Source organism: Lacerta agilis, chromosome 9, assembly GCF_009819535.1.
Source record: "Lacerta agilis isolate rLacAgi1 chromosome 9, rLacAgi1.pri, whole genome shotgun sequence".
NCBI lineage: Eukaryota > Metazoa > Chordata > Lepidosauria > Squamata > Lacertidae > Lacerta > Lacerta agilis.
Window position 1 is genome coordinate 62677040 of NC_046320.1, and position 27973 is coordinate 62705012.

The window sequence follows — 27973 nt, forward strand, 5'->3', positions numbered from 1 at the left end:
ACAGTAAGAAATCAATTATCAGGAGTTAAAAAAAAAATAGACTCAACATATGAGGTAATCTTTCACATCTTGCAGCAGTCACAGAACCATAGATTTGGGAAGGTCCTCAAAGGCCATACAGTCCAATCCCTGCCAAGGCAGGAAAACACATTACTGCAGCAGTAGTGCCTGCCAGTTTTGAACAGCCATTTTAAGCACAATCCATGCTCAGCAGTTGGAAAGCAGAGAGATGAGACTGAAAATTAAGGCATCCCCACCCCACCCCTGCCCAAACAACCTTTCCGCTCATCTTTGGCACCCTACGCCTTAGAACACTTGGAGAATTCCACTTCATTTGTAGCTACTGGAAAAAAGTGAATTAAACTCGGGCGCTAGGGACCCAAACGAACACGACTCTTTCCAAAAGGACCTCCCGGCGCAGTGAAACGCAGAGCAGAATCCTGTCCGCTATTCTGCCCTGTGGTGTCGCATACAAGCAGCAACAGCTCCTGAGAAAGAAATAAACAACATTCCTCGGTGGAAGAGAGTTGGGCCATTACTATCCAAAGCGAAACTTGAGTCTATATTTGACCGGAGGCGAGTTCTTCCGAGGCACCGGCAACGGGACCTTTGGCTTTGCTGGGATGGCGACAGGTGGTCTCTTCTTCTCAGGAACGGCGACAGTGAAAGCCAGTTCCGGCTGTTCTGGTTGCCTGAACCTCGGGAGGAAATGTGTCGAGATATGCTGGGGTTTCACCCGAGGGCTGCACCCTCTTTTCGCCTTGCCCCGTTTGTTCAAGGCCACGTACCATTCTCTGCCCGTCTTCTCAGTCCTGTAAACTGCTGAGGCGTACGTGTTGTAGCTGTTTTCTTGAAACCGCTCCCTGAACTTGCAGTCGTCTGTGAATTTGGCCTAGGGAATTAGAGTGGGAAGAAGAAGAAGAGAAGAAGAGTTTGGATTTGATATCCTGCTTTATCACTACCCGAAGCAGTCTCAAAGCGGCTAACATTCTCCTTTCCCTTCCTCCCTCACAACAAACACTCTGTGAGGTGAGTGAGGAAGTGTGACTAGCCCAAGGTCACCCAGCAGCTGCATGTGGAGGAGCGGAGACGCGAACCTGGTTCACCAGATTACGAGTCTACTGCTCTTAACCACTACACCACACTGGCTCTCCAAAGGGTTGTCACTGTACCTGTGTTGGCCTGTAATTACTATTTCTTATTTTTCTTATCAAACCTTCGCCTGAAGGTCTTGAAGTGGATTGCAGCACATAAATGCACAATACGATTTAAACACCAATGAACGACAACCCGACTTCTAAGCCCATTTTATTGATCTAGACAGGGTGTGGAGAACCTTTGGGTCTCCAGATGTTGCATAGCTGCAACTCTCATCAGCCCCAGCAAGTACTATTATTTTATCATGATCATTATTATTACTATAGATGTGTTCCCTCCACCTTTTCAAATTATTCATTAGACTCTCTCTCGTCCACACTTCCTGATTAGCTCCCTGAAATTTCTCATGAGGCTGCAGAAACACCTTTTCTTTTTGCATGACTAGCATAATGCAAGGTAAGAAACAGTCACTTAACTAACCGTAAAGGGCATATGGAGTGCACACGTCCCCCATATTGATGCTTCAAGTCACCAGTAAAGCCAATTTTACCCTGTGTGAGAATACAATGGATGGTAGCATCCCCCCCCCCATTGGAAGGGAGCTGGCCACTGTGTCACATAATCATTCATTTTATTTGCGCATCTTGAACTAGTAAGATGCATGGGTGGGTGGGTGAAATAATGTGCAATTAATCTGTAACCTGAGTGAGATGCTAAGCATATACATACATACATACATACATACATACATACAGGTTTGATTTATAGGTGATGAGTACTTTTGGAGCCCATCCACAGGGCTCTATATACCCAGTGGCAAGCCATAGGGGGAGATTTAAAAAAAGGATGTGCTCTTGCCTTCATGCTTTATTGGTGAGATTCCCAGAGGCACCTCTGGTTGGTCCATAGATGGGGAAAGTATATGGAGGCAGATGAGTCTTTGGCTTGATCCCACAGGCTACTGTGAGATGGAAAAGCCCTGAAGCTAAAGGGTTGGCAAATCTATTGGTTTGTTTTGTTTTTAACCTTATCTCATCTGGCCAATGAGAGTACACACCAGCCCCACTTTCATGTGGCGCTTGGATAGCCACTTAAGCATTTCCCCAAAAGGAGGACATGGCTTTGCATACAATCCGCAAATGCTAATCATTGTATAGATACAGATTTAGAAATGATGGGTGGCATGCAGCTCTTGCTAGGAGTTGTTGCCATCCATCTGCCTCAAGAGACAATGGAGTGCGCCTCCAGGGGTGAAGTCAAACCATTGCATTAGCACCACTAAAGTGACCTTCCTGGGGTGCAAGGCTGGGCAGTGTGTATGGAGCTCCTGGTGCAACAGTATAAAATACTGTAATGGGGAAGACTGTGGTCAGGTGACCTGTGACGGGCAAGTTGAAGACCAGCCCCCTGTTCTCCTTCCTTAAAGCACATGACTTCTCCCCAAAGAATACTGGGAACCGTGGTTTGTCATGGGTGTTGTGAATTGTAGCTCTGTCGGGAGTAAACAACATCTTCATTATGCTTTACTCAGCCTTAAAGTACTTTCTCTTTCAACCAGACTTGGACCAGGCAGTCCTTTAAGCAGAGGGTTTACTCAAATAGGACTGCCCTCTGTAAAAGGGAACATAAAGGTAAAGGTAAAGGGACCCCTGACCATCAGGTCCAGTCGTGTCCGACTCTGGGGTTGCGGCGCTCATCTCGCTCTATAGGCTGAGGGAGCCAGCGTTTGTCCGCAGACAGCTTCCGGGTCATGTGGCCAGCATGACTAAGCCGCTTCTGGCGAACCAGAGCAGCGCACGGAAACGCCGTTTACCTTCCCGCTGGAGCGGTCCCTATTTATCTACTTGCACTTTGATGTGCTTTCGAACTGCTAGGTGGGCAGGAGCTGGGACCGAGCAACGGGAGCTCACCCCGTGGCAGGGATTCGAACCGCCGACCTTCTGATCAGCAAGCCCTAGTCTCTGTGGTTTAACCCACAGCGCCACCTGGGTCCCCTAAAAGGGAACATACGACCACTCTGTTCAAGATCCTGGGGGAAAGTCAATGGATGTATGCCATATACAATGTTTACAAATTTTCGCATCAAGTGTCCAGCAAGCCTTGGGGGGTGGGGAAAAGTGCTGTAAAATACCCAAATCCAGTTATCAAAGTGATGTTATCCAGAATGCCAATCTCTTAATTTGATGTCTGAGACACATGGACAGAAATTATATTTTTTGTAAAACAGCATTTTTTGTAAAATACATTTTTTGGTATTCGCTTGTGCATATGAAAGGTCTGATTTGGGGGGGGGGGGCTGATTTGACTGTAATGAATTCAGATGCGCCCAGGAAGTTCTCTGGCTGACCTTGGACCAGTAGTTCAGTGTCTCTCAGCCCAGCCCACCTCGCAAGGTTGTTGTAAGGCTAATATGGGCTGCGGAAACACAGGTGCGCCTCCTTATGCCCAATGGAGGATAAGGTGGAATATAAATATACAAAATAAATAATAAAAGCTTTTCCCCTCAGAGAGTCTAAAAAAAAAAAAACCTTTCCTGACAACCTTTCATCTCCTTTTAACATTTTGCTGGAGAGAAAGGGAGACAATGGTTTTAATGAAGCACTTTCAAAATTTCCATCGCAGTGGGTTGCATGTGAAAAGAAGAACCATTTTTGCTCCCCTTTCCTCTTGTTCTTCCCCACCAAAAAAGGAGAGAGATTGAGCTAAGTAGCTACTGAACAATATAGCGGAGCTGAAAGATGATAGCGTTACAATGAATTCCTGTTGCTGACTTGCTCACTATAAATCTGAGAACACAATTCCACATGATTGCCTCCCAAAGGAGTTTGGATTGTTTTGGCACGGAAATGTGTGTCTCATCCATCAATAGGTCTGGGTAGATGGGAGAGGGTCCTGATGTCAAGGGTCTACTCATTAAGGGAGAGGAGGAGAGAGTAATGGAGAGGTTAGCAGCTGAATGGCCTTCTTCTCCTTCTCTGATTACAATGAGGTCTTGTCCTGTGACAATCCGCCTCTTCGCTCCCTGCTCCCGTACTGGGGGATCTTGGATTTTGTGATGCCCCATGGAATTTCTAGGGTTGAAAAATGGACTGGAGCTGGTTGGCTTTGGGGATGCCACTCTCCATATCGGGCATGGAGAACCTCAGAGGCTGCCCTCCAGGCTTCTCTGTTGGGTCCTTGTGATTCTCCCCAGGCTTCACCACAAGCCTGGCCCTCCCAAGAGGCAGAGTGTTGCAAGTTCTTGCCTCAGGCGGCAAGTTCTAAGGGGCTGGAAGTGGCTAGAAATGTGTGCTAGTGGTAGAGGAGACTTTTACCCTGTTCCATCACCAGTGCTGAAGTAAGAGACAACTACTAGCCTATCTAGATTTTGTGCACAGATTGGTGACCGCACCATGTTGTCCTTTGCCCTCAGGATAAAGAGGGGTGTGTTTGTGGGGAAACCACTGATATTTGCATAGCTAGAATGTAGACTAGTGTACTAATGTAAGAGCCAGAACTCTTGCGCCACCCGCTTTTTGCTTCTTTCCCTGCACAGCAACAGCATGTGGCCCCTGGAAGGTTGCTCAGGAGGCAGTGTGGCCCTTGGGCTGGTAAAACATTCTCCACTCCTGTTCTACAGTCCCTTTCAGACAGAAATGACTTGGTCACCATGCACTGGTAACTCCCAGACTAGATTAGTGCAATCCACCATATATGGGGCTGCCCTTGAAGACTATTTGGCAACTTCAGCTGGTCCAGAATGCAGCAACCAGATTACTGGCCAGGGTTTCATTGAGATCACATATAACCCCATTTTTTGGAAGGAAAAAACCCAGCAGCCAGTTAATTTCCAGGACCAGATCAAGATGCTCACATTAGCATTTAAAACATAAACAACTCAGGTCCCACGTATCTGAGAGACTGCCCCTTTTCCTACAGACCCCCTCCCCCTTGGGTGCTAAGATTGACTAAGAGGACCTTCTTGCTGCCTCTGCCACTTTCAGAAGATGCGCAGGGGGTGGGGCAGGAGAAGGCATGTTTTTTGGCGGCCCCCAAATTATGGAACTCCCTCATCATATAAATGTGGGGTGTAATCCACTGGGAGCAGTCAAATACAACATTCCTTGTTTTGCTAGAGTGGACATGCAAGGGAATGTTTGGTCCAGCCAGTCGAAACTTCCTGTTCCTCCTGGCCTGGAGCATCCTTCCCTGCATGTGACTGGTAGGTGGATGTGACCTTTCCAGACCTGGTAAAAGGCCAAGTCACGCAGCCACCTCCCTCTCTTCGATCTTCTTTTTCGTCCTGAGAATTCCTGATTCACCCAGACTGTACTGATGGCTACCAGCTAGCAGTCTCCCTAGGTTATCTCCCATATGGGGTAAACCTGTTTGTATATGTTTGAAACTTTAAGCCTACACTGTGCTCTGCCTGATCGTGAGTAAAACTACTTTTTGTTACTTATGAATAAGACTGTTGTGTCTTTATTCTTCTGGGAGGGATCAAAGGGGTCTTAGCAGAAATAATAGAACATATCTCAATGGTTGGACAGTGTTCTCGAAGCTACCAACATGAGTCTGACCAAACTATGGGAGGCAGTGGAAGACAGGAGTGCCTGGCGTGCTCTGGTCCATGGGGTCACAAAGAGTCGGACACGACTAAACAACAACAACAATCTCAATCTGGGCAAGCCAGATTGAATTGTTTATTGTCTTAAGAGGCTCACACGAGTCTGCAACCAGTTTCTGCTGTGTAAGAAGAGGCATGTAACTCTGCTAGATGCTGTAAAGAAACTTGCTAGAGCAAGTTAGGAAGGAATAATCAATATATCCTCTCCTGCCACCCTCAACATTCCCACAAGAAATGTGTCTGGCAATTTCATTATGCAGTTTTTGTCAAATGCTGACGACACAGCTCTCTATATTTTCAGGAGCCACATTGTTTTTTGTGATTGTGTCTTTTAAATCGTAAGTTTTTAACTGTATTTTAAATTGGTGTAAACTAACATTGGACCTCAGGGTGACGGTATTATGACAAACACAACACAGAGGAGATGTGTTGTGTTTGTCATAATACAAACACATAATACAGCAGGGGTTGTCAACCTGGTCCCTACCACCCACTAGTGGGTGTTTCAGGATTCTAGGTGGGCAGTAGGGGGTTCTACGGCACAACCTGAATCCTCCTTCCATTGAGCGCTGGTGGGCGGTAAGGAAATATTACCATCAATAAAGATGCATTAGTGGGCGGTAGGTATAAAAAGGTTAACTACCCCTGTTCTACAGATTCTTACACACCTTGGAGAGCTCTTATCTTTGGGGTAGGTACCTTCCCAGAGCCTGCAACACCCAAACCTCACTCTCCTATACATGCACAACATAAGAGATAGTTCAAACATGGCCATAGGGCACACCAGAGGCATAGTGGGGGGGTGCAGGGGGGCCTTAGTCCTGGGTGAATGATTTTGAGGGGGCACAAACCAGGCATCCCCATGCAGGCCTGCCCTGGCTGCCGCCAGGGGTCTCTGGACCCCGGAGCCCTGCCTGGCCTCGCCACCACATCCCCAGCCCCATTGCTGAATGGCTGCCCAGTCAGCATCAGGGGTGAATTCACCTACCAAGGGCCAGGTTGGCTGGCCACACTCCTCCTTGCAGCTCCACTTGGCTCTGGTGGCGATCGCTGGACAGGCACGGTGGGCTCTCTGAACCCTCTGCACCCGGCCCCATGGGCATAGCCAAGTAAATCAATATAAATACTTAACTGAGGTTCTGCCCCCCACCCACCCACCCAACATGAAGCCTGCCCTTTCAACATAAATCCTGGCTATGCCTGGCTATATGTTGGTGGCAAGGACCTGGCTGGCATGGTGGGTTTTGTTCACTCTCCATGCCCTGCCCAGCATGTGCATGTGTGCTCCGGGCAGCAGCAAACACCGCAATGCCACTGGAGCATACAGAAACATTATTGCTTCTCTTTATCACTTTCCTTCTCTGTGTAACTTCAGCTATTTGGTGACAGGAGGGGGTGTCTAGATTTTGCAAAGTTTTTCTAGACATAAGCTAGAGAGAGAGAGAGAGAGAGAGAGAGAGAGAGAGAGAGAGAGAGAGAGAGAGAGAGAGACTTCTGGGATTTCTAACACTATACTAGTTTGATGGATGGATCCCAAGAGAGTATTAACAGTAGGGTACATCCAATACAACAGATGTCTCTTCTGAAGGTCATTTGTCCTTTCTAATCTATGTCTGGCCATCCGGGCTAGTACAAAAGGATGAAAAAGTATCGATGCGATCTTGTCTGAGGCTACTGAAGCAGGTCCTCTGTTTCCTGCCAAGATCTGTGTCAACCAGAAGAGCAAATCCTTTGTCTCATGGGGCATTAATTTTGCTCAGCTGCCTTTACAATCAATGAGGAAAGAATTATTAAAACTGGATGCTACCCTGAAGATGCCTCTGTCAATTTTGCTTTTGTACAAGTTGGGAACATCAGCAAGGCAGCCTCTTTCTTGCTAATGGGTATTCCCTTACGAGCATGACAACTGAGTTCAGCATTGCATTGTTAAACCCCACAGATTATTATCTTATATATGAGTGGGAAAGGTTTGCTAGAACTGAGCACACTGAGGGAACCCTTAACTGCCCTACGGATGTTACGTCTGTTTTTGCCCCTTTGCTTGCAAACTTAACTGTAAAAAAGAAGAGAAAGAAACGTCCTCTTCGAGATACGTATTTTCCTCAAATGGCAAAGCTTCTGCTGAGAACACAACCTCACAAAAGGAAAAGCCACTGGGCAGGACGGTGTTGAGTTTGACCCAATGCATATTTACTCAGGGGAAAAAATGTCATTGGATTCACTGCAATGTGCTCCTCATGTATGTGGGCATCAGGATTTAGCCTGAAACATTATAACAGGAGGGGTGGATGGGTGCTCCTTTAAGAACAAAAAATTGAGCCATCTGCTTGGGAAGCTGATAATTGCCAGGATTAACGTTGCTCCTGAATCCAGTTTCCTTATTAAAATAAAATAAAATAAACTGCTTTATAATTTAATTAGATTACCACTTGAAATGGAAGGCCAGACCTCAGACACAGAAGGGGAAACCTATTACAGCCCACAAAATTGCTTCCGCTTCCTCCCGCATCCCCACCTGCAACCCAAAAACAACAGTGGGACCTGATTTTATCTCTAGTTCAGCTAGAAGTAATCAAAATGCCGTTAAAATCAAAGAGCTTCCCCGATTGACAGGCACAGCACTTCCTTGGGCCTCCTCGAACTCATTATCCCACAAAATAAACGCACCCTGCCAAAGCAGGAAAGGACAACAGATGCTGTTTTTACATTATCGGCGTTGTTTAGCCCCGTGAACTTTAGACATTTGGCTCAGGTTTCGACTAATTTCTTGCGCTGATTTCTTGCGCTGAAGAATAGCGGGTCTTAACCTTTCATGGTGACCTGTCTGAAGCAGGTCATCATGTCTGGTCCCCCTGGAACCACCACGTCCTGCTCCCAGCAATTAGCCGGAAGCCAAGGAAGGGGGCTTATTTAATTTCGGTAGCTGCTGAATCATGTCAGAATTTCATAACATGAAATAATAAGACGATTTTACATCGGTGGGGAAGGGGGGGGACAGCTCAACTTGTGGGCCACCACGCCAAAGGCAGGCCACCATCCTTGTATGGGTATGTGCCAAGGCAGCACTTGAGAGGGGCTCTTCCAGTACAGCAGAGGTGGGGAATTCTGCAGGGGCCACATTCTCTTCTGGGTAACCTCCCAGGGGCCGCGTGCCAGGATGGGTGCAGCCAGATGAAGAGTGGGTGAGAAATTAGTGTACATTTTACCTTATTCTGTAAGCTAGTTTCTAAACATGCTCACAAAGCACTGTTATAAGAAATTTAAGGTCTCAAATATAGAATAAATATTCATAAATGCACACATATCTAAATATATGAACCATGTGCCTGAAATAGTACGGGAAAGCAATCCTGAAGCCATTTTGACTTTCCTCAAATATTCCTCTGCAGTAAGGGAGGCAAATGGGGAACGCCTTTCCATTGTCTTTTTGCTTGCAAATCCTGTGTTAAGGGCATATTTGTGTATGAATAGGGTGAGCCTATGACCTGGATTCAGGAACTAAAGTATTAACCGTCACAAAAGAATGGCCAGGCTGCCCAGGTAATGCAATCAGTGACCATTATCAGGTATCCTGGCAGACAGGATTTCTGCTGTAGACGGCCTCTTCTGCTGTAGACAGTGGCGGAGCAAGGCTCTGCGGCACCCAGGGCGGCAAAGGAAACGCCCCGGGGCGGGGCGTCGTGAAGTCACATGGTGATGTCGCGATGCCCCGCCCCCGGGGCGTTTCCGGGAGTGCCGCCGCCGCTTCTGCAGCCCCCTTTTAAGCCGAAGAGCCCGCTTTTAAGCTCTGCGGCTCAAAAGGAGGCTGTGGAAGCGGCGGTCCGACGCTGCTGCTCCCGGGGCGACAGAGCGAGCGGCAGCGCGTGGGGGTGACAAGCGCCGGCCCCTCCTGCCACTCCCCACGCTGCCGGTCACCCCGGGAGCAGCAGCGCTGCACGGACGGGGTGCTCCCTCGGCCGTGCGCTGTTGCTCCTGGGGTGACGGAGGGAGCGGCAGCGCTTGGGAATGGCGGGAGGGGCTGCCGCTTGTCACCCCCATGCGCCGCCGCTTGCTCCGTCGCCCCAGGAGCAACAGCGCACGGCCGAGGGAGCACTGCGGCTCAAAAGGAGGCTGTGGAAGCGGCGGTCCGACGCTGCTGCTCCCGGGGCGACAGAGCGAGCGGCAGCGCGTGGGGGTGACAAGCGCCGGCCCCTCCTGCCACTCCCCACGCTGCCGGTCACCCCGGGAGCAGCAGCGCTGCACGGACGGGGTGCTCCCTCGGCCGTGCGCTGTTGCTCCTGGGGTGACGGAGGGAGCGGCAGCGCTTGGGAATGGCGGGAGGGGCTGCCGCTTGTCACCCCCATGCGCCGCCGCTTGCTCCGTCGCCCCAGGAGCAACAGCGCACGGCCGAGGGAGCACTCCGTCCGTGCAGCGCTGCTGCTCCCAGGGTGACTGGCGTTGCGTATGGAGTGGCAGGAGGGGCCGAGGCTTGTCACCCCCACCCGCCGCTTGTCACACCTGCCACTTGGGGCGTACCGCCCCCACCGCACCCCCCTAGCGATGCCCCTGGCTGTAGATCACCTCCTTCTGTGGTGTATGTATGATGTTTTTGTTGGAGATGGCGGGGGTGTGTGTGTGTGTGTGTCTTGGGCTACAGGGTGGGAAAGTTCAAAAGTCTATATAAGGGCTTGGCACCATTGTTCAGGGTTCTCCTCCCTCCTGTGTGTGATGAGTGGGGACCCTGGTGCAACAGTTCCTTGAATAAAGATCAGGCTTACTAGCTGCTTTGCTTCTCAATTTACTCTGGTTGGCATCTGTTATTTCTCCTATCGATTGGGAACCCACTTACGGACTCTATGCAGGCTCTGGAATACCCCCATAAGGGAAAAGGGAGCAGTTTTTTCTTATAACACCACTTTCTGTCCTCTATCCGGGCAAGCGGAAGGAAGGATGGGCACATTCCAGCCAGGCAAAACCACTCCAGGAGGCTGTGAAGCAAGGCCAGTGAAGGCTGTGGCCTGGAGAGATTCCATGGGGCCAGAAAGAGGAGCCAGGATGGTCGCTTTGGCCCATGAGCCTGAGGCTTCCCATCCCTGCATTACACTATTTATGATGAATCCTAGCCAGGGTTGCAGAAGACCCTGTTTGCAGACTCATCTGTTGAAGGTTGTCTCCTGGGCCAGTAAGGGACACTGACTCTGGGGTTGCGGCACTCATCTCGCTTTACTGGCCGGGGGAGCTGGCATACAGCTTCCGGGTCATGTGGCCAACATGACTAAGCCGCTTCTGGCGAACCAGAGCAGCACACAGAAACGCCATTTACCTTCCCGCCAGAGTGGTACCTATTTATTTACTTGCAGTTTGACATGCTTTCGAACTGCTATGTAGGCAGGAGCAGGGACCGAACAACGGGAGCTCACCCCGTCGTGAGGATTTGAACCGCTGACCTTCTGATCGGCAAGCCCTAGCCTCTGTGGTTTAACCCACAGCGCCACCTGCATCCCCCTAGGCCAGTAGGATTTGGCAAAAGAAGTAGAAGTAGTTTTGCTGTATGCCTCTATGGATCCAGTAAGAGATAACGATACTTCAGTGATTTGTTAGGGCTTTGAAACCGGAACCCTTGGAATAGAGTTGGTGCAACACAACTTGGGCAGACAGCAGCAGCATCGGGATATTGAGCAAAATCCTTGATGGGCTGCCACCATACATGGTTGATGGAGGGTCCTCTAGTCAAGATCAGGAATCCTATTGTCCCCCCATGTGGGACTCGAACCCATGACTCTGAGATTAAGAGCCTCACGCTCTACCAACTGCGTTATCCCAACATGATAGATATCTTTATTCGGCTATAAGACCACAACTGGTGTAAAATAAATAAAATAAAATAAAATACATTCAGGTTACAAAAACACACACATTATGAACATCAACACAGCAATTAAAAGACTAACACACCCAGTCACCTCAGTTTTACAGGTAAAATGATGACAATAATATTACAAGGCCATTTAAGCTGGAATTATTGAATAATATATATCAATATTCTTGGAGTGTTCCATGGCGTCTTTTATATGAAATAACTGAAATCAAGAATCTAGCAACCTGTAACGTTCTTAGGGGGATCGTATCTTGCAACAAGCAAGCCAATTGTGTTTCAGAATGATTATCATCAATTTCCACGATAACTGGGTTCAAAATTCTTGTCCGGGGTAAGGTATATAATGGGCATTTACCGGTAAATAATATGTGATGGAGCGACTCTATATTTGTTATCCCAACATGCTGGGTCAAAAATTATGCTGGACTGGGATGAGGAATTTAAGGTTAAGGGGGACTTTATTCTTCTGAATTTTTCATAAGCAGGGAGCCAGCGTGGCGTTGTTGAAATAGGACCTGGGTGACCAGGGTTCGAATCCCTACATAGGCATGAAGTTACTGGGTGACCTTGGGCCAGTCACTGTCTCTCAGTCTAACCTACCTCACAGGGTTGTTGTGAGGATTAAATGAGGCGAGAGGGCCACATAAACCACCTTGAAAGAAATGGTGGGAAATGAATGAAATGATATGTAGGGCTGTGGACTCAAATCTCACAAGGTGCAGCGCTGACGACCTTGCAATATTTTCACTCTTTTGCAAGCTACAGAGACATTTTTCACATATCCACATATTTTACTTCGTCTTGGTTTTTTACTTACACTTGCGTGGAGTTTTCCTTTTTTCGACATTGCTAAAAATTTGTTGCTGAAAACTCCTCGTATTCCTACAATCCCCTGAGACACAGCAAATATTTCCAAAATACCTAGGATGACAGAAATCCCAAAATAAAACACAATTCGTTTTTTCACAGCACTGCAAAGAAGAGAAGAAGAAGAGAAAGAAATCTTATGCATTGTCAGGTCTTTTTTATTAATAAAAAAAAGTGGGGGGGGAGAAAAGGAGAAGGAGGAGGAGGAAGAAGAAAAACTAGCTTTGTCATTTTAGGCTTAAACTGTGATTTCATGCTTGATTGCTTCTTGCTTGCTTGCTCGGGTTATCTGAATATACATTTATTTATAGACGTCCTGAGGTTTTAAAGGACACAACTGGTGTGAGTGGAATTTAATGGCTGCTCACTCTGGGGTTATCCACCTGCCCTCAACAGGAAGGCATCAGGGGAGGGTTTAGGGCAGGGGTTTTCAACCTTTTCAGGTCCACGGCTCCCTTGACCACCTACATTCTTTCTTTGGCTCCCCTGTGGGGTTCAAGAGCCCAGTTATGTCACCCCCTTGCCTGCAGAGCTGACAACCTCTCACCCTTTTTCAAACAGCCTCCCTTGTGGAGTGTGCCCTCAGCCTCCTCTCCCCTCTCCTTGGGAGTCCTCTGGGCTGCTGCAGCTTCCACCCAGGGCCGTCTCATCATAGGGGCTGGGTGGTGCGGTGCACCAGGGCGCCAGGCCCCCCAGGGGCGCCCCCGCGAGCCCGCCGGCATACCAGGCGCCCCCTCCCCGACCCGCGCCCGCCCCCATGGGCAGGTGGGCGGGCGGGCACTCGCGCGCCGGCGGGCGAGCTGCAAGCTGGCTGCCCTCCGGAGCCCCAGCTGGAGCGCTGGGAAGGGCGCGCAAAGCCCCGCGCCGCTCCAGCGCCACGCCCCTCACCCCCCACTCGCCCACCTCCCTCCCGCGCTGGCCGCCCCTCGGGGGATGAGGGGCGTGGCGCTGGAGCGGCGCGGGGCTTTGCGCGCCCTTCCCAGCGCTCCAGCTGGGGCTCCGGAGGGTGGCCGGCTTGCAGCGCCACGCCCCTCATCTCCCGCTCGCCCACCCCCCCTCCTGAGGGGCGGCCAGAGCGGGAGGGAGGTGGGTGGAGAGGCGGCCCACCGGGGGCGCCGAGGGATCGTCGCGCCAGGGTGGCCGATCCCTTTAAGACGGCCCTGCTTCCACCCCTAGTCTCTGAGCTGCCCCCTGCTGCCCCAAAGAGATGTGCCTCCTCACACTGCCCCGCAGGGGCCTGGGAAGCACCCCCTGGCCAGCCCCAGAGGCACCATTTGCCTGGGGAGCTTATAGCCAGAGCTTCTGCAACAAACAGCTGTGCAAGCCTTGGGGAGGCAGAGACGCAAGAGGGCATCAGAGGAGGGAGGGAGGGAAGGGAAGAGAAGAGGGACAGAGGCCAGTGTTATCCGCGGCACTCCTGACTATCATTCAAGGCACCCCAGGGTGACACGGCACATTGCTTGAGAACCACCAGATTATGGGAAAGGGGGAAGAGATCAAACCTTCAAAATCAGCAAGGGTTGTTTAAGCCAGAGCCACACACACCCCTGCCCCCATGCTTGAGTCCTGTAGCCTCTGGGCTCAATCCTGGACACCTGTTTTCAGTGGCTGGGTGTAATGTTGGAACAAGTGAAATAGTTAGATAGATGAGAAAGTCTCTGAGGATCCACAGAGTGTGTTTCTCTTACCAGCAGATAACCACAGCGTTTTGTGGGTCTCCAAGGTGGGAGACAGAAGGCTTGTAGGATTTCCTCCAAATTTTTCCTCCAGGCTCTGGCAATTGTAATCTGGGGTTAATGAGTCAGCTGGCTGGCTGACGGCAGCCAGAGAGGGAAGTGGTTTCTGTGCCAGGGAAAGAGTCTGGTCACAACCACAGCATCCATTGTACATCATTCCTATACTGCTTTAGCAGACGTGGGAAATACAGTTCGTTAAGGGCGCTGGGAACGGTAGGCCTGCACCCTTAACAAACTACAGTTCCCAAGATTCTTTGTGGGAAGCAGTGACTGTTAAAGAATAAGAAGAGTGCTTTAAATATATGGCGTGGGTGTTACCCTCTGTTAGTAAAACAGAAGGGATCTGAAGGGAGTGTGTTCACCCCAGGTGAGAGACTTGATTTATGGTTTGTCTGTTTCCCTGCTGTGAGGTTAACTGGTGTTCCTAACACATATCCAGGTGGGTATGATGTTGTAATTTTGCCATTTTATATCGCTTTGATTGACTGCATCTATTGGTACTCTTGTTACATATTTCTTTCCTATTGATATGATGCTCACCACTTGGGGGTATATAATAAATAAACCATAACATGACGCTGCTGCTTCCATACACCTGAGGTTAGGAGCAGTTCCTGTAGAATAGGGGTGGCCAACTCCCAAGAGACTGCGATCTACTCACAGAGCTAAAAACAGGCAGTGATCTACCCCCTTTTGGGGGGTTCAGGTCAAAGTTTTTTTATTGGGAATGCAGGGCAAAAATGTTTAGCTTTTTTTAGGGGAGCCAAACTTGTTGAGCTTCTTTGGGGGGAGCCAGTGATCTACCACAGACGTCCAGTGATCTACCGGTAGATCACGATCTACCTGTTGGACGTGCCTGCTGTAGAATAAAGAGCACCCTATCCCAGCCGGCTTGAGCCTTCAGAATACCCTAAGGTTTTTGCATCCATTGCAAATGATTTTAACCACATGCATCTCCCCCACCACGGACCTCTCTCACACACACCCAGCTGCTTTGCACAGTGCTGGGGAGTGCTGAGACTCTACTGATCACCACCAAACATATTGTTTGCAGAAGAAGACGTTCAACCCTGAACATGTTAAAGGCAGATCTGGAAGCATCTGAAATAAGCCAAGTGCAATTAGGGATCGGCAAATCCGTCTGCTTTGTCTCTGACTTCCTCGTTGTTGTTGTTGTTTTTTAAAATCTTACGTTCAGTTCTCCAAATCAGTTTGCAAATGCTTTTTTAAAAATGATAAATTCTTCAGCATTTTAGCATGACTTTCTCCTAATACACACATTATGGTATGCAATTTCACCTAAGATGCACATGTTTGCAATGATTTTTCCTGAGTATAATGCATGTATCTAGCATATCTACCATTGCAACCTCCACCTGATTGCAGATAAAGACCAATGGATCCTTCTGCTCATCAGATGCATGAAAGCAAGATAGGCATTCTTCACTATGCTCCCCCTCCTTCCACCCGCCCTATATTGACACAGAGCCATCACATTTATATTATCGATAGCATAGCAACTGAAAGTAAGCAAGCCTCTGGAGGAGAGTTTAGGAAACTTACCAAGGTTGCATGCTGACTTCAGTCTTTGAAAGTTCCCTAGCAATTAGCTGAAGAGCTTTGGCTTCACTCCCCCTCCACCCCCTGCAAAAAATAAACAAATGCAGTTCTCCCCAGCAGATGGATGAGTTGTGGGACACCATGGAGGTGTCATGGTCTTTCTAACTGCTCATGAGGAGAGGCAACTGCAAGCTCACAAGGCTTGGTGACAGACAGTCTGTTGGTAGGAAAGGATGCAGAGAAGCAAGGAGATGCAACTGTTGCAACCCGGATCAGCTGTTAGGTTGAAGAAAACAAGGAGCACCCTGCTGTCATTACCCAGTTTCATTGGCTATGCATTCATAGCATTCTCAAAATTATACAGTTGGAAGGGTCTACAATGGCCATCTAGTCCAACCCCCAGCAAGGCAGAAATCTTTTGCCCAACATGGGGCTTGAACCTGTGACCCTGAGATTAAGAGTCTCATGCTCTACCGATTGAGCTATCCCAAACTGGAGAAAAGTAATGTTGAACTCATCCCAGACACTCATTCCAAACACAGAAAAAGCAGAAACTGGATCTCTGCTGACTCTGGGGAACAGCACAGGTTTAACGTCCTGAGTTGTAGCTCCACCATCCTCTCCTTGAAGCAGTGAAGAAGGATGTAATGAGCACTTAAATCACATCTTGCTCAAGATAAAACAAGAAGAGGCCAATGTACAATAGCCCAAACATTTAGCTTCTTTTCCCGATGCTGGGATCTAGCCCACTGGGCTACCCGGTCCTCTCTATATTCAGGACTCAGGACTTTGTTTATTTGTTAAATTTATACCCCATCTTTGCTTCAAGGAGCTCAAGGTGTTTCCTGGTCTCCTCTTTTTCTTCTACTAACAACTCTGTCTGACTGAGTGATGGTGACTGGCCCAAGGTCATGCAGTGAGCTTCATGGCTTAGTGGGGATTTGAACCCTGGTCTCCCGGGCCTTAGCCAAAACTCTGATCACTCTACCACATTGACCCATGCAACTGGCAGGTATGGTGCAGCCTCTGCAGCTGCAGACTTTGGGCTCTCAAATTGCATCAACAGAAGTCTGGTATCCAGATCAAGGGAAGTAATAGTACCACTCTATTCTGCCTTGGTCAGACCGTGCCTGGAACACTGTGTCCAATTCTGGGCACCACAATTTTAAGAAGGATGTTGACAAGCTGGAACATGTGCAGAGGAGGGTGACCAAGATGATCAAGGGTCTGGAAACCAAGCCTTATGAGGAATGGTTGAAGGAGCTGGGTATGTTTAGCCTGGGAAAGAGGAGAATAAGTGGACATATGGTAGCCATCTTAAAATATTTAAAAGACTGTCACATGGAAGATGGAGCAAGCTTGTTTTCTCATGCTCTGGAGGGCAGGACCTGAACCAATAGATTCAGGTTACCTGAAAGGAGATTTTAACTAAGCATCAGGAAGAGCTTTCTGACAGTAAGACTTGTTTGACAGTGGAACCGTCTCCCTCTGGAGGTTGTGGACTCTCCTTCCTTAAAAACTGAGTCTTTTAAGCAGAGGTTGGATGGCCATCTGTCATGGATGCTTTAGCTGAGATTCCTGCATTGCAGGGGGTTGGACTAGATGACCCCTGAGTCCCTTTCCACTCTAAGATTCTACTGTAAGCAATGCAGTTTGTATAAAATCCATGCAATATGTTCTGACTGCCGCATTTCTGCTAACAAGTTAGTGGCCAGATTTACAACTCTACCATTCTATGACTATGATTCTCCTACCTCCGCTTTCCTGTAGGGAAAACTACTCTTTAGCGGTTAGTCGGGGCAAACAGCAATTGGGCTTTTGGTTGATAGCTATTTGTTCTGATTTGGAGCTAAAGAGTGGATTTTCCCTGAAAAAGGAGCAGGGCAAGTGCGAAACCACTCAGACCCATGCTTCCTAGGCATGGGACAAGTGGAAGTGTGGTCAAATCCTGAATGAATGCCCCACTGAATGCTTTGTGATAGTAAAGGACCCCTAGACGGTTAAGTCCAGTCAAAGGCGACTGTGGGGCTTCCGGAGCTCATCTCGCTTTCAGGCTGAGGGAGCCAGTGTTTGTCTGCAGACAGCTTTCCGAGTCATGTAGCCAGCATGACTAAACCGCTTCTGAAGCAACAGAACACTGTGAAGTAAGCCAGAGCGCACAGAAATGCCGTTTACCTTCCCGCCACAGCGGTACCTATTTATCTACTTGCACTGGCGTGCTTTTGAACTGCTAGGTTGGGCAGGAGCTGGGACAGAGCCATGGGAGCTCACCCTGTCACAGGGATTCGAACTGCCGACCATCCAATTGGCAAGCCAAAGAGGCCCAGTGGTTTAGACCACAGTGCCACCCGCATCCCTCCTTTGTGATGGACCACAACATCAGAGGCCCATCTCTGCCTTTCCATTTTCCTGCTGCTGTCCTCGCTTCATCCTGCCTCCCAAATCTTTTGGTGGTTTGCTTTTGAAGAGAGCATGTTTTCTTCTTGTCTTCTGTTGCTCTGGCTCAGGGGGTTATCAAAAGCAAACACACGATAGAAAGAGCAGATTTACTTTGTGCTGAAGGTGAACAACGCTGGCTCTGAATCCGCATAAGGATCAGTTCTTTCTAAAAGGAGAGAGCGAGGGAGTGCAGCGGGTACTATTTTTACATGGCATGAATCTCCCCTGTAGGGCTACGAAAGCCTGGAAAGAGCAATCTAAGCGCTAGCTATTAGGGGGTCATAACATGAAAGACGAGATGCAAAAGGAAAAATGGTTGAAATTGTTAAAAGCATATTATTACTCGATGCAGAACGTTCTAAAGCAACAGTATCTATGGGCTGCTCTGCTCCACACCTCTCCTTCTCTAAAGAGAAGACGTAAGCTGAAAGATGCCCCATCATTACCCATACATATTTAAAGCAGCATCATGCCACTTTAAACAGCTTCCCCCAAAGAATTCTGGGAGCTGTAGTTTGTTAAGGGTACTGAGCCCCTCTATTCCCCTCCCAGAGCTGCAACATTCAGAGTTCCCTGCGAAGAGGGATTGATTGTTAAACCATTCTGTACAGTGCTGGTGGGTCCAAAGAGTGTTTTTTCTGGGGCTGATCCATAGTCTTGCTTGACCTTTGTTTTGCTCATATTACGGTATGTCCCAATTAATTCCTCCAGGTCCAAGAGCTTTTCTTCTTACATGGCTCTGCCTTGCAAAAACCCGATCTTACCCTCCGAATCGAAGCTTGGTTAAGCAAAATCATATTTTGCATTTTCCATGCATCTCTGATAAGATCCGAGTCCAAAACACAGGTCAAGCGAAAGGATGAATGGACCCCTTAGCCCTGGCCATTGAGGCTGGAATTCTGGAACTAAAGTCGGGGTGGTTTAAACCCTTTTCCAGGGGGTCTCATAACAGTAGTACGTATTGCCATAGTTGGCGATATGGCTACCCTGTTCACACACTCTCTCACACAGACCAACCCCCCCGACCCATAAATGTACACACATAGGACATGTCAAGTCCAACAATGGTTTCCCCCACAGTTTTCAATGATTTTCCTTGTCACTTTCCAGACCACAAGAAGTGGTAATGGTTGGAAAGGTTTGTGCAAGACCACCAGATCCACTTCAATTGCACAACCTGAATTTACCTGTATGAAATTGAATCCCTCCTGCAAAATAACAACATTCCAAAGAGTGGCCCCTATGATTTGGTCATGGAAATTTGTAAGTGACACAGCACTGGAACCCTCATCATGTGATTCTAGCACCAGATAACTATTTATGGAACGACACTGGCTGTCAATGAGACCATTAAACTGGGCACCTGGGATACAGGAATCATGCATAGCCAAAGGAAGGAAGGAAGGAAGGAAGGAAGGAAGGAAGGAAGGAAGGAAGGAAGGAAGGAAGGAAGGAAGGAAGGAAGGAATAAATACGGACAGACAGACAGACAGACAGACAGAAGAGGGCATGTTCCTCTTTCCCCCTTTTTCCTTTCTTTGTTATTTTTCACGTTTCTTTGGGTTGTGTGTTTTGTGTGTGTGTGTGGGGGGGGAATCCAAAAGATGCTGCCATTTGTGAACGATTGCTTTTGCCTGGTCCCCACTATCGTTATAGTTCATTGTCACTGTGTAAATATTTATGGATACTGAAAGAAAATGAGCAGATGAAAAACAAAAAGAGAGATTTGACAAGGAACAGCTGGAGGCAGATGGATAATTCAAACTAAGCACTCGAGGAGAGGCGAACAATGCAGTGAAATAAAGAGGCTGGGGAAAGTGGGATGAATCGCAGCAAACTGCTGACACAATAAGCGCTTTTTTTCCAGCAGGAACCGCTCAGCAGCGACTCAAATGTTCTGGTTCTTGCTGCGTAAATAAAAGGTTTGGTTAAACAGCAGTGATACCAGTGCAACTTAGAAGGATGCTTCTGTAACAGAGATAAAAGCTGTCTAGCAAGTTACCCCAAAGCCCATTGTTCTGGAAGTAATTTCATTGCATCCTCAGAATGAGAACGTCCCTGAAGCTCATATAGTCCAAATCGCTGCCCTGAGATCAGTTTGATCCTTTACACCAGCTTTTTGTGGACTGCAACTCCCGTCATCTCTAGCTAGCAGGACCAGTGGTCAGGGATGATGGGAACAGGGTTGTAGAACCCTGTTCTACAAATCCATGCTAAACACACCTTCGCAATGGGTAGGGACGACCCAAGACATTTTGCCGCCTGAGCCAGGACAGCAAATGCCACCAGCCTGCCCCTTGCTAACTCGTGCTACATTGTACCCAAGGTCAGCTATGTTATTTTGGAACCCGATGCAGAAAATCATAAATGGGATAATATAACAATTTGCTGACCTTTCATGACACTCACTAATGGTAGGGCCAGCACCGATGCTGCACACAGGGTATAGGGGTACTGATGTACTAGGTTCATAGCCGGAATGGGGCTCATTTTTTAAAAAGTAAGTTTCTAGCTCTCCTGGAAGCAAAGTTATGAAGCAAAATATGCAGGTACCTCCTATGCAATTTCTGTGAGATGAGTCAGTCTGACTGCTACCGCCTATCAGTGTTTTTAACCAATGAGTGAAGTCAGAGCTGTGATTGATGAGCGAGTTGCTTGGATATCAGGCCATAGGAATCCGTGGGGTCCTAATGAGTTTCTGTTTCCCGCTTTGGTACACTTTTCCTGTTTCTGTCTCGTTTTCAAATACTTGGAAACTCCATAGTTTCCCCTTCCTTCTCCCCTACCAACCAGGAAGTATCTTTCCTGGGGTGGGTTCTCCTGAGATCAGGTACTCCCTAGATGTCATTTTCTGCAAACACAAGAAGCACAAGTGGTAGTCAACCCCCAACAAAAAAAAAAGAGTTAAATGCAAAATGTGAAAACTTTGCAAAGAGTCTTAGGCATATTTCCTACTGTGCCAGGATATAAAGAACAGGTACTCATTAAGAATTCACTGTATAGCTAACTTACAGTACAATGGTGTACGTGTCTATTCAAGTCACTTTGCGTTTAAAGGGACTTACTCGTAGGTCTGCAAAATAGGACACAAACCTGCACATAACACAAAGCAGTTGCAAATCTTATGCAGATCAGTGCGTTCTTTTGCAGTGGACCAAGGGACCCAATCCACTTACAGTGGGCCCAGGACCCGGTAGTGAAGGAATTAAGCAACAAGCCCCTTTGCCAGGAATTGTATCACGAAGGAGCTTTAATGGGCTGGGGAATTATTGCAGAATGGCCAGAACATAAATACAGACAGCACAGCAAGCATAAAGTTATTTAGTTGCATTGCTTATAGAATCACAGAGTTGGGAGGGACACCAGCGGCCATCCAGTCCAGCCCCCTGCAATGCAGGCCCACACCATTCCTGGGTGGGCTAAAACCAACAACCTTCTGGTAAACAGCCAGACACACTGACCCATTGCACCACAGGCTCTCTTGAATCTTAGTTGGCAGTTGGGTAGAACTGCTGCCTGTGTGTTGTGCTTCTTTACTTTCTACACGTAAAGTCTAGGAACTTACTTTTTAAACAGAAAGAGAAAAAATTCTTGAGAGTCAGGTGGGGGAGCTGGAATATCCCTGAAGGAAGCAGGGAGCCGCCCAGGCTTCCCTGTAACTCTAGCCCTATAGGGAAGCAATGCCTGACTTACTCCTGTTCCAGAACTTCTGGACTAAGGCAAAAAAAAAAAAAAAACCATAGCTCAGAAAACACAATGCTAAAGCACTTAGGCAATACATGGCAGTTAATGTGGCCGGTGACCTTTTCCTAACACTAATGTGCAGAGCTGCATTCATTCATTCATTTTATATTTACTCCACGAAACTCAAATATGGAGTTTCCCCCCCCCCACCTCTGCACACACACACACATTATTCTCACAACAGCCCTTTGAGGTAGGTTAAAGTAAAAGATATTTACTGGCCCAAGATCATGCAGTGACCTTCATGGCTGATGCAGGGATTCTTCAAGCCAGATTTCCTCCATCCTAGCCCAACACTATGGTGCTGGAGGAGACTCATGAGAGTCCCATGGACTGCAAGAAGATCAAACTTATCCATTCTTAAAGAAATCAGCCCTGAGTGCTCACTGGAAGGACAGATCCTGAAGTTGAGGCTCCAGTACTTTGGCCACCTCATGAGAAGAGAAGACTCCCTGGAAAAGACCCTGATGTTGGGAAAGATGGAGGGCACAAGGATAAGGGGACGACAGAGGATGAGATGGTTGGACAGTGTTCTCGAAGCTACTAACATGAGTTTGGCCAAACTGCGAGAGGCAGTGAAGGATAGGCGTGCCTGGCGTGCTCTGGTCCATGGGGTCACGAAGAGTCGGACATGACTGAACAACTGAACAACAACAAGCCCAACACTAACCAATGCACAACTTTGATTCTTTAGGAGTCAACACCCTCAGTCAGATGCCAGGCTCCATTCCTGAACATTCATTATTATTTCTTAATAACATAAGGAGAGCCTTGTGGGATCAGACCGAAAGCTCATCTAGTCCAGCACCCTCTTCTCAAAGTAGCCAAGCAGATGCTTATGGGAAGCTCGAAAGCAGAACCTGAGTACAATAAATCCTAGAAATTAATAAATGGTAGGAAATTAATAAATGGTAGGATTTTGAATTATGGTGCTGGGGGAGACTCTTGAGAGTCCCATGGACGGCAAAAAGATCAAACTTATCCATCCTTAAAGAAATCAGCCCTGAGTGCTCACTGGAAGTTCAGATCCTGAAGTTCATTCATCAACCTTTTATTGGCATCAAACAAACAAACATACATACAAAACAGAAGCGGATTAATACTTTCACAGTGGCACAGACTATGTTAGAAGAGAAAAGAGACAAGACTCCGCTGACCACGATCACATCTCTGGGACTCCTGATAACTCAGACGACTGCAGAATATTACGACGAGAAAAGAACAAATGTAGGTACTGAGTTACCAATTTGGTAAGCTCCTGGTCAGTCCCCATTAGTAGGAAACGTAAGACTTCCCGCTCTGGTCTCCTAGATCCTGAAGTTGAGGCTCCAGTACTTTGGCCACCTCATGAGAAGAGAAGACTCCCTAGAAAAGACCCTGATGTTGGGAAAGATGTAGGGCACAAGGAGAAGGGGATGACAGAGGACGAGGTGGTTGGACAGGGTTCTCGAAGCGACTGGTATGAGTTTGGCCAAACTGCAGGAGGCAGTGGAGGATAGGGGTGCCTGGCGTGCTGTGGTCTATGGGGTCACGAAGAGTCGGACACGACTGAATGACTGAACAACAACAAAGGATTTTGGTTATTTGGGATGTAAAGCGATTGAACCTGGGACTGTCTGAATGCAAAGCAAATGATGTTGCAAGTACATAGTCTTTGTTCCAATGATTAACAAGGAATAAAGAAAAGAGAATGAGGGAGCCACACAGGTATTCTAACAGTAGGAGAGAGGTGTGAGCACAGAAGACAAGAAGCCAGAGGTAAACAGGTAGATCCTCTAATCTAATTTAATCTGGTGCTGTGGGTTAAACCACAGAGCCTAGGGCTTGCCGATCAGAAGGTCGGTGGTTCGAATCCCCGCGATGGGGTGAGCTCCCGTTGCTCGGTCCCAGCTCCTGCCAACCTAGCAGTTTGAAAGCACTCAAAGTGGAAGTATATAAATAGGTACCACTCTGGCAGGAAGGTAAACGGCGTTTCTGTGTGCTGCTCTGATTCGCCAGAAGCGGTTTAGTCATGCTGGCCACGTGACCCGGAAGCTGTATGCCGGCTCTCTCGGCCAATAAAGCGAGATGAGCGCCGCAACCCCAGAGTCGTCCGCCACTGGACCTAATGGTCAGGGGTCCCTTTAAATCAGAATTATTCTCCTGGAAGTCAGTGGGGAGAGCATGAAGTTAACCTTTTATTGCATGGGTAGGCAAACTAAGGCCCAGGGGCCGGATCATGTTTTTACGTGAGTAGAATGTGTCCTTTTATTTAAAATGCATCTCTGGGTTATTTGTGGGGCCTAGGAATTCGTTCATTTTTTTTCTTTCAAAATATAGTCTGCCCCCCCCCCCAACAAGGTCTGAGGGACAGTGGACCGGCCCCCTGCTGGAAAAGTTTGCTGACCCCTGTTTTATCACTTACAACTCTGTAAGCAAAAGGACCAGGCTGATTCGCGGCCCACTGATTTGTGCAAGTGATGGGTGGGGGCGGAGCCAAAAGTGGGTGGAGCAACAAGAGAGACAGGAAGGCTACATCCCAGCCATGCAAAAGCCAACAGGACTTTCTGTATCACCATCCCAGCATCTCTCCATCCAGGCTAAAGGGGCTGTGATAGTTCAAGGACACATTTTTTTTTTTAAATATATATATTTTTATTAAAGATTTTCTTGATTTACAGAGGTAATGCAATGTCTCTCTCGTATTCTTCCATATAACATTTTTACAAATCGGTTGTTGTTGTTGAGACATTAGGAAGAGAAGGGGGAGAGAGGTGGGTGGGATGGGGAGATGGGTGGGGTAGGGTGACGATGTTTCTGTTTTACTCAATATGTGTAGGGTTTGGTGTCAGCGTTGTCTGTGCAGGTTCTCTGTTGTTCGCTTGTGCTCCTTTGGTGGTGAGAGAGGTCAGGGTTGGTGTGGGGCGTGATTGTTCTTTTGTGGTTGGCTGTGGTGTTCTTTGGTCTCCTGTGTGAGTGGGGTGGCTGGGTGTTTTTGGTCAGGTTAGCCATATTGATTTGTATGCTGTTGGTAGATTTTTGTCCTTATCTTGTTGGGCTGTGTGTGTGATGAAGGGGGACCATACCGGGGTGAAGGTGTCTTCTCATTTTAGCCACCAGAGAAAAGCATGTGATGGGGAACATGGCTGGTGGGGTGTGTGGCCTCAAGAGAGTCTGAAAGGTCAGATAGAGAGGATGGAGGGCTGCATTTGACCTGTTGCGTATTGTGTCCTTCCACCCTCAGTTAGGGATACACAATTCCAGACTGCAGGGAGTGGCTCTTTGCTATAACTCCGCCTCTGTTTACAGAAAAGTAGCAGGTTAGGGAGAAGGGTCCTACTCTATCAATCACCCTGACATGCTAGATCTCTACATGCAATAAGTTTTTTTGTGGGGGGGGGGAAGCAGAGAGAAGCTGTCCAATCTTCTCCAACCTGCAATTTGGAGTGACATACAAGTTACCGCCCCCGTGAGAATTAGGCCTAGGACACCTGCGCTAGGCAATAGAAACAAAACAAAGTTTCATGGAAATCAGATACTTCAGCAACATTGCAGAATTTCAGTAGGACTTGGGAGATACTTAAAACATTACTATTTTTTCCTTTTAAAAATTAAACTTTCAGCGATAGTCACTAATCCCTTTGTACTGCAGGAGGAGAACTTAAAACTCTTGATAAACTTTATGACAGTAAACTTTTTGTTTTGCTAAATTCAAGGATTTTACATCTTCAGTAATGCTGAAGGGGGAAACCCAAATAAAAATTTATCATAATTATTTTGTTTAAAAATAACACTTAACATGCCAAAATGGTCTCATATTACAACAAAACCTATTGTCATTTAGAATTTGCTGGAGAAATCTAACCACTCGTTGCAATTAATTTCAGTTCTGATAAGTCCCAAGAAGCACGGTTATTCTCAGTCGTTTGCTTTTTCTCCACACCTTTTTTTTTTTATCAATTGCAACAGAAACTTGAGCAGTACAGTTTGTCCTGTGTCAGACTGCTGATTGAGAACTGCATATTTCATAGCTTTCTCCTGAGAAAGTGTGTGTGGGGGGGGGTGCTTTTAAAAGTGGGGGTTCCATGTACAAATACAGTTTAGCTATTCTAAACCTTCCTTCCTGACATGCAACGTACAAGGATTTTTGGGTGGTGGGAACATTCAAATACATGATCTTCCCTCTTGCCAAAGCCCTGGAAAAAACATTTAACATTTGGCTGCTGGCTATATAAACTGGACATTGGCTATTCAAACTCCCCAGCCATGGCCTTATCCACTATTCCCATCACTATTCCCATTTGCATTTGGAATTTTCAGTCCGCTTCTGATGGCTCCTATCGGCCAAACATAAAATGTTCACCAACAGGTGAACATGACATGCTGTGTTATTCAGCTGTTCACATTATCATGCAATTGTTCTATAGCCGATACTGGCATGCTTCACTTTTTAAGTACATCCCATTGAGCTCAGCGGAACTTAATTCTGAGAAAGTGTGCAGAGGAAGTGCGATGCGATCCTACCCATGTCCGTTCAGAGGCAAGGCCCAAAGTGTTCAAAGGAGCTTACTCCCAGGTAAAGGGTTATCAGACTGCAGTCTGAATCCACAATTCAAATAGGACAGGAGTGAAGCAAATGAACGGCACTCGGAAGCAAAGAAGACACCAAAAGGTTGATTTGTGCAAAGAAAAACCTGCGGTAGTCTGTGCCCTGCTTAAAACCATTGCTATTGTTATTCTCATTATCACCATCATTAGTAGTAGTAAAGTTATTAATGGCACTTTTCCATTTACAAACTGCTATGCATCCAACACACAGACACCCGCATAGAATGACCTCTGTTCCCAGCTCTCCCCAATCAGGGTGTTAACTTCTATGAAGAAGGACAAACAATCTAAGAACAAGCCAGGGAGTTGGGTTTTTTTGGGTGGGGGGCGGGTGAGGAAGTCCACCTTGCTTCTCTGCATTCCCTCCAGCTTTTGGCAGAGGCCAAACTGAAGACAGGTTATTAGGATCTCCACCTGCTTTGGGAGCAATCTACTTGCTGTCGAAGTCACTGGCGAAATTTCCATCTCTTTGAGCTGCGTCCCTCTGAACGGCTCTGGGCTGCAACACAGGGACTTCAGCGTGTGTCCAGAAGCCAAGCTTTCATTTTAACCGAATTTACACCAAATGCGTAAAGTTCTTAGTTCTAGGTTCCCAAGGGATCTGGGCAGGTAGGTAGCCGCACTTACACCGAGCAAGACTAAAAATGTGTACGGTTGGTTTTGTTTTTTTAAAAAAAGAACATTTAGGAATAAGCACCTACCCACAGATTCCTATAAAAGCAACCAGTAAAAATACTCTTTTTTAAAATAAAAATGAACACCCTGAACTGCAACATTGAATTTAATGTCCCCGAGTGGCCCCAGTTCCCCATGCAAGGGGCGGAGAGAGGAGCGAAACGCACTTACTTAAGATACTGCCTTGGTGGGAGCCGTTGACATGCCCATCGGGGTGGATTTGGAGATGGAAACCGATGCCCACTCTGCAATAGAGGCTGCCGGTTCTGCGCCCGGATGGGCTCCACTGGAAACTGCTCCTTTCGGAACCGCTGCCTTGAACTCCCGAAGAGGGGGCGAAATAAGGGGAAGGGGCTGAAAAGGAGGAGGAGGAAGAAGAAGTGGTATTCCTACTTCCAAGCCTGCTTCTGCTGCTGTTTTTGGCACGCAAAGCCGCGTCTCCAAGTTGCGCTCTGGGGGGCAGCGTCTCCTTCTGTGCCAAAGCGAGGAGGATCAGGTGGCTGAGAAAGAGAAGGCAGAGGAAGAAAGACAAGCTCATTCTTCCAGCGGGAGGGACGCGCAGGGCATTTTGCGGAGGCGGCTGCGAATGCCGCGGCACCTCTGGGGCAAACGGGCGTGCGCTCCGGCGCGCAGGGAAGGCATCGTCGGCCCGCTGGAGGGAGAGCGCGATCCGAGAGCGCGGAGCTGCTGGCACCGAGATATTTATAACCCGGGTGATCTCACAGCTCTCCTCTACATGCCTGGAGTCTAAACGAGGCTCGCTTCTCCAGCCCTTCCGAGGCTCGGCCGGGGGCGGGGGAGGCG

The 27973-nt window shown here is 47.9% G+C and overlaps 1 protein-coding gene across 2 annotated transcripts; it reads right to left on the reverse strand.

Moving 5' to 3' along the window:
• Window positions 1–7: 7 nt before the first annotated feature.
• Window positions 8–27962, reverse strand: FGF5 (fibroblast growth factor 5). 2 transcript variants are annotated; one of them, XM_033161172.1, is made up of 3 exons: window positions 27341–27962; window positions 12379–12482; window positions 8–892 (listed from the first exon to the last, which is right to left on the reverse strand). In XM_033161172.1, the coding sequence occupies exons 1-3, from the start codon at window positions 27705–27707 to the stop codon at window positions 539–541; spliced, it is 825 nt and encodes a 274-aa protein (XP_033017063.1). In that variant the 5' UTR covers window positions 27708–27962; the 3' UTR covers window positions 8–538. The 2 variants fall into 2 exon arrangements, with proteins under 2 accessions (XP_033017063.1, XP_033017064.1); XM_033161173.1 differs by lacking the exon at window positions 12379–12482 and having other exon boundaries at window positions 695–892.
• Between the last annotated feature and the right edge of the window lie 11 nt (window positions 27963–27973).

Excerpts from the sequence above, each read along its gene's own strand:
- FGF5 (XM_033161172.1), bottom strand. The coding sequence starts at position 27,707 with ATGAGCTTGTCTTTCTTCCTCTGCCTTCTCTTTCTCAGCCACCTGATC. Across the intron at positions 12,483-27,340 it reads CCACCAAGGCAGTATCTTAA|GTATTTTGGAAATATTTGCT; the intron begins GTAAGTGCGTTT and ends CTGTCATCCTAG. Across the intron at positions 893-12,378 it reads AAGGAAAACTCCACGCAAGT|GCCAAATTCACAGACGACTG; the intron begins GTAAGTAAAAAA and ends CTAATTCCCTAG.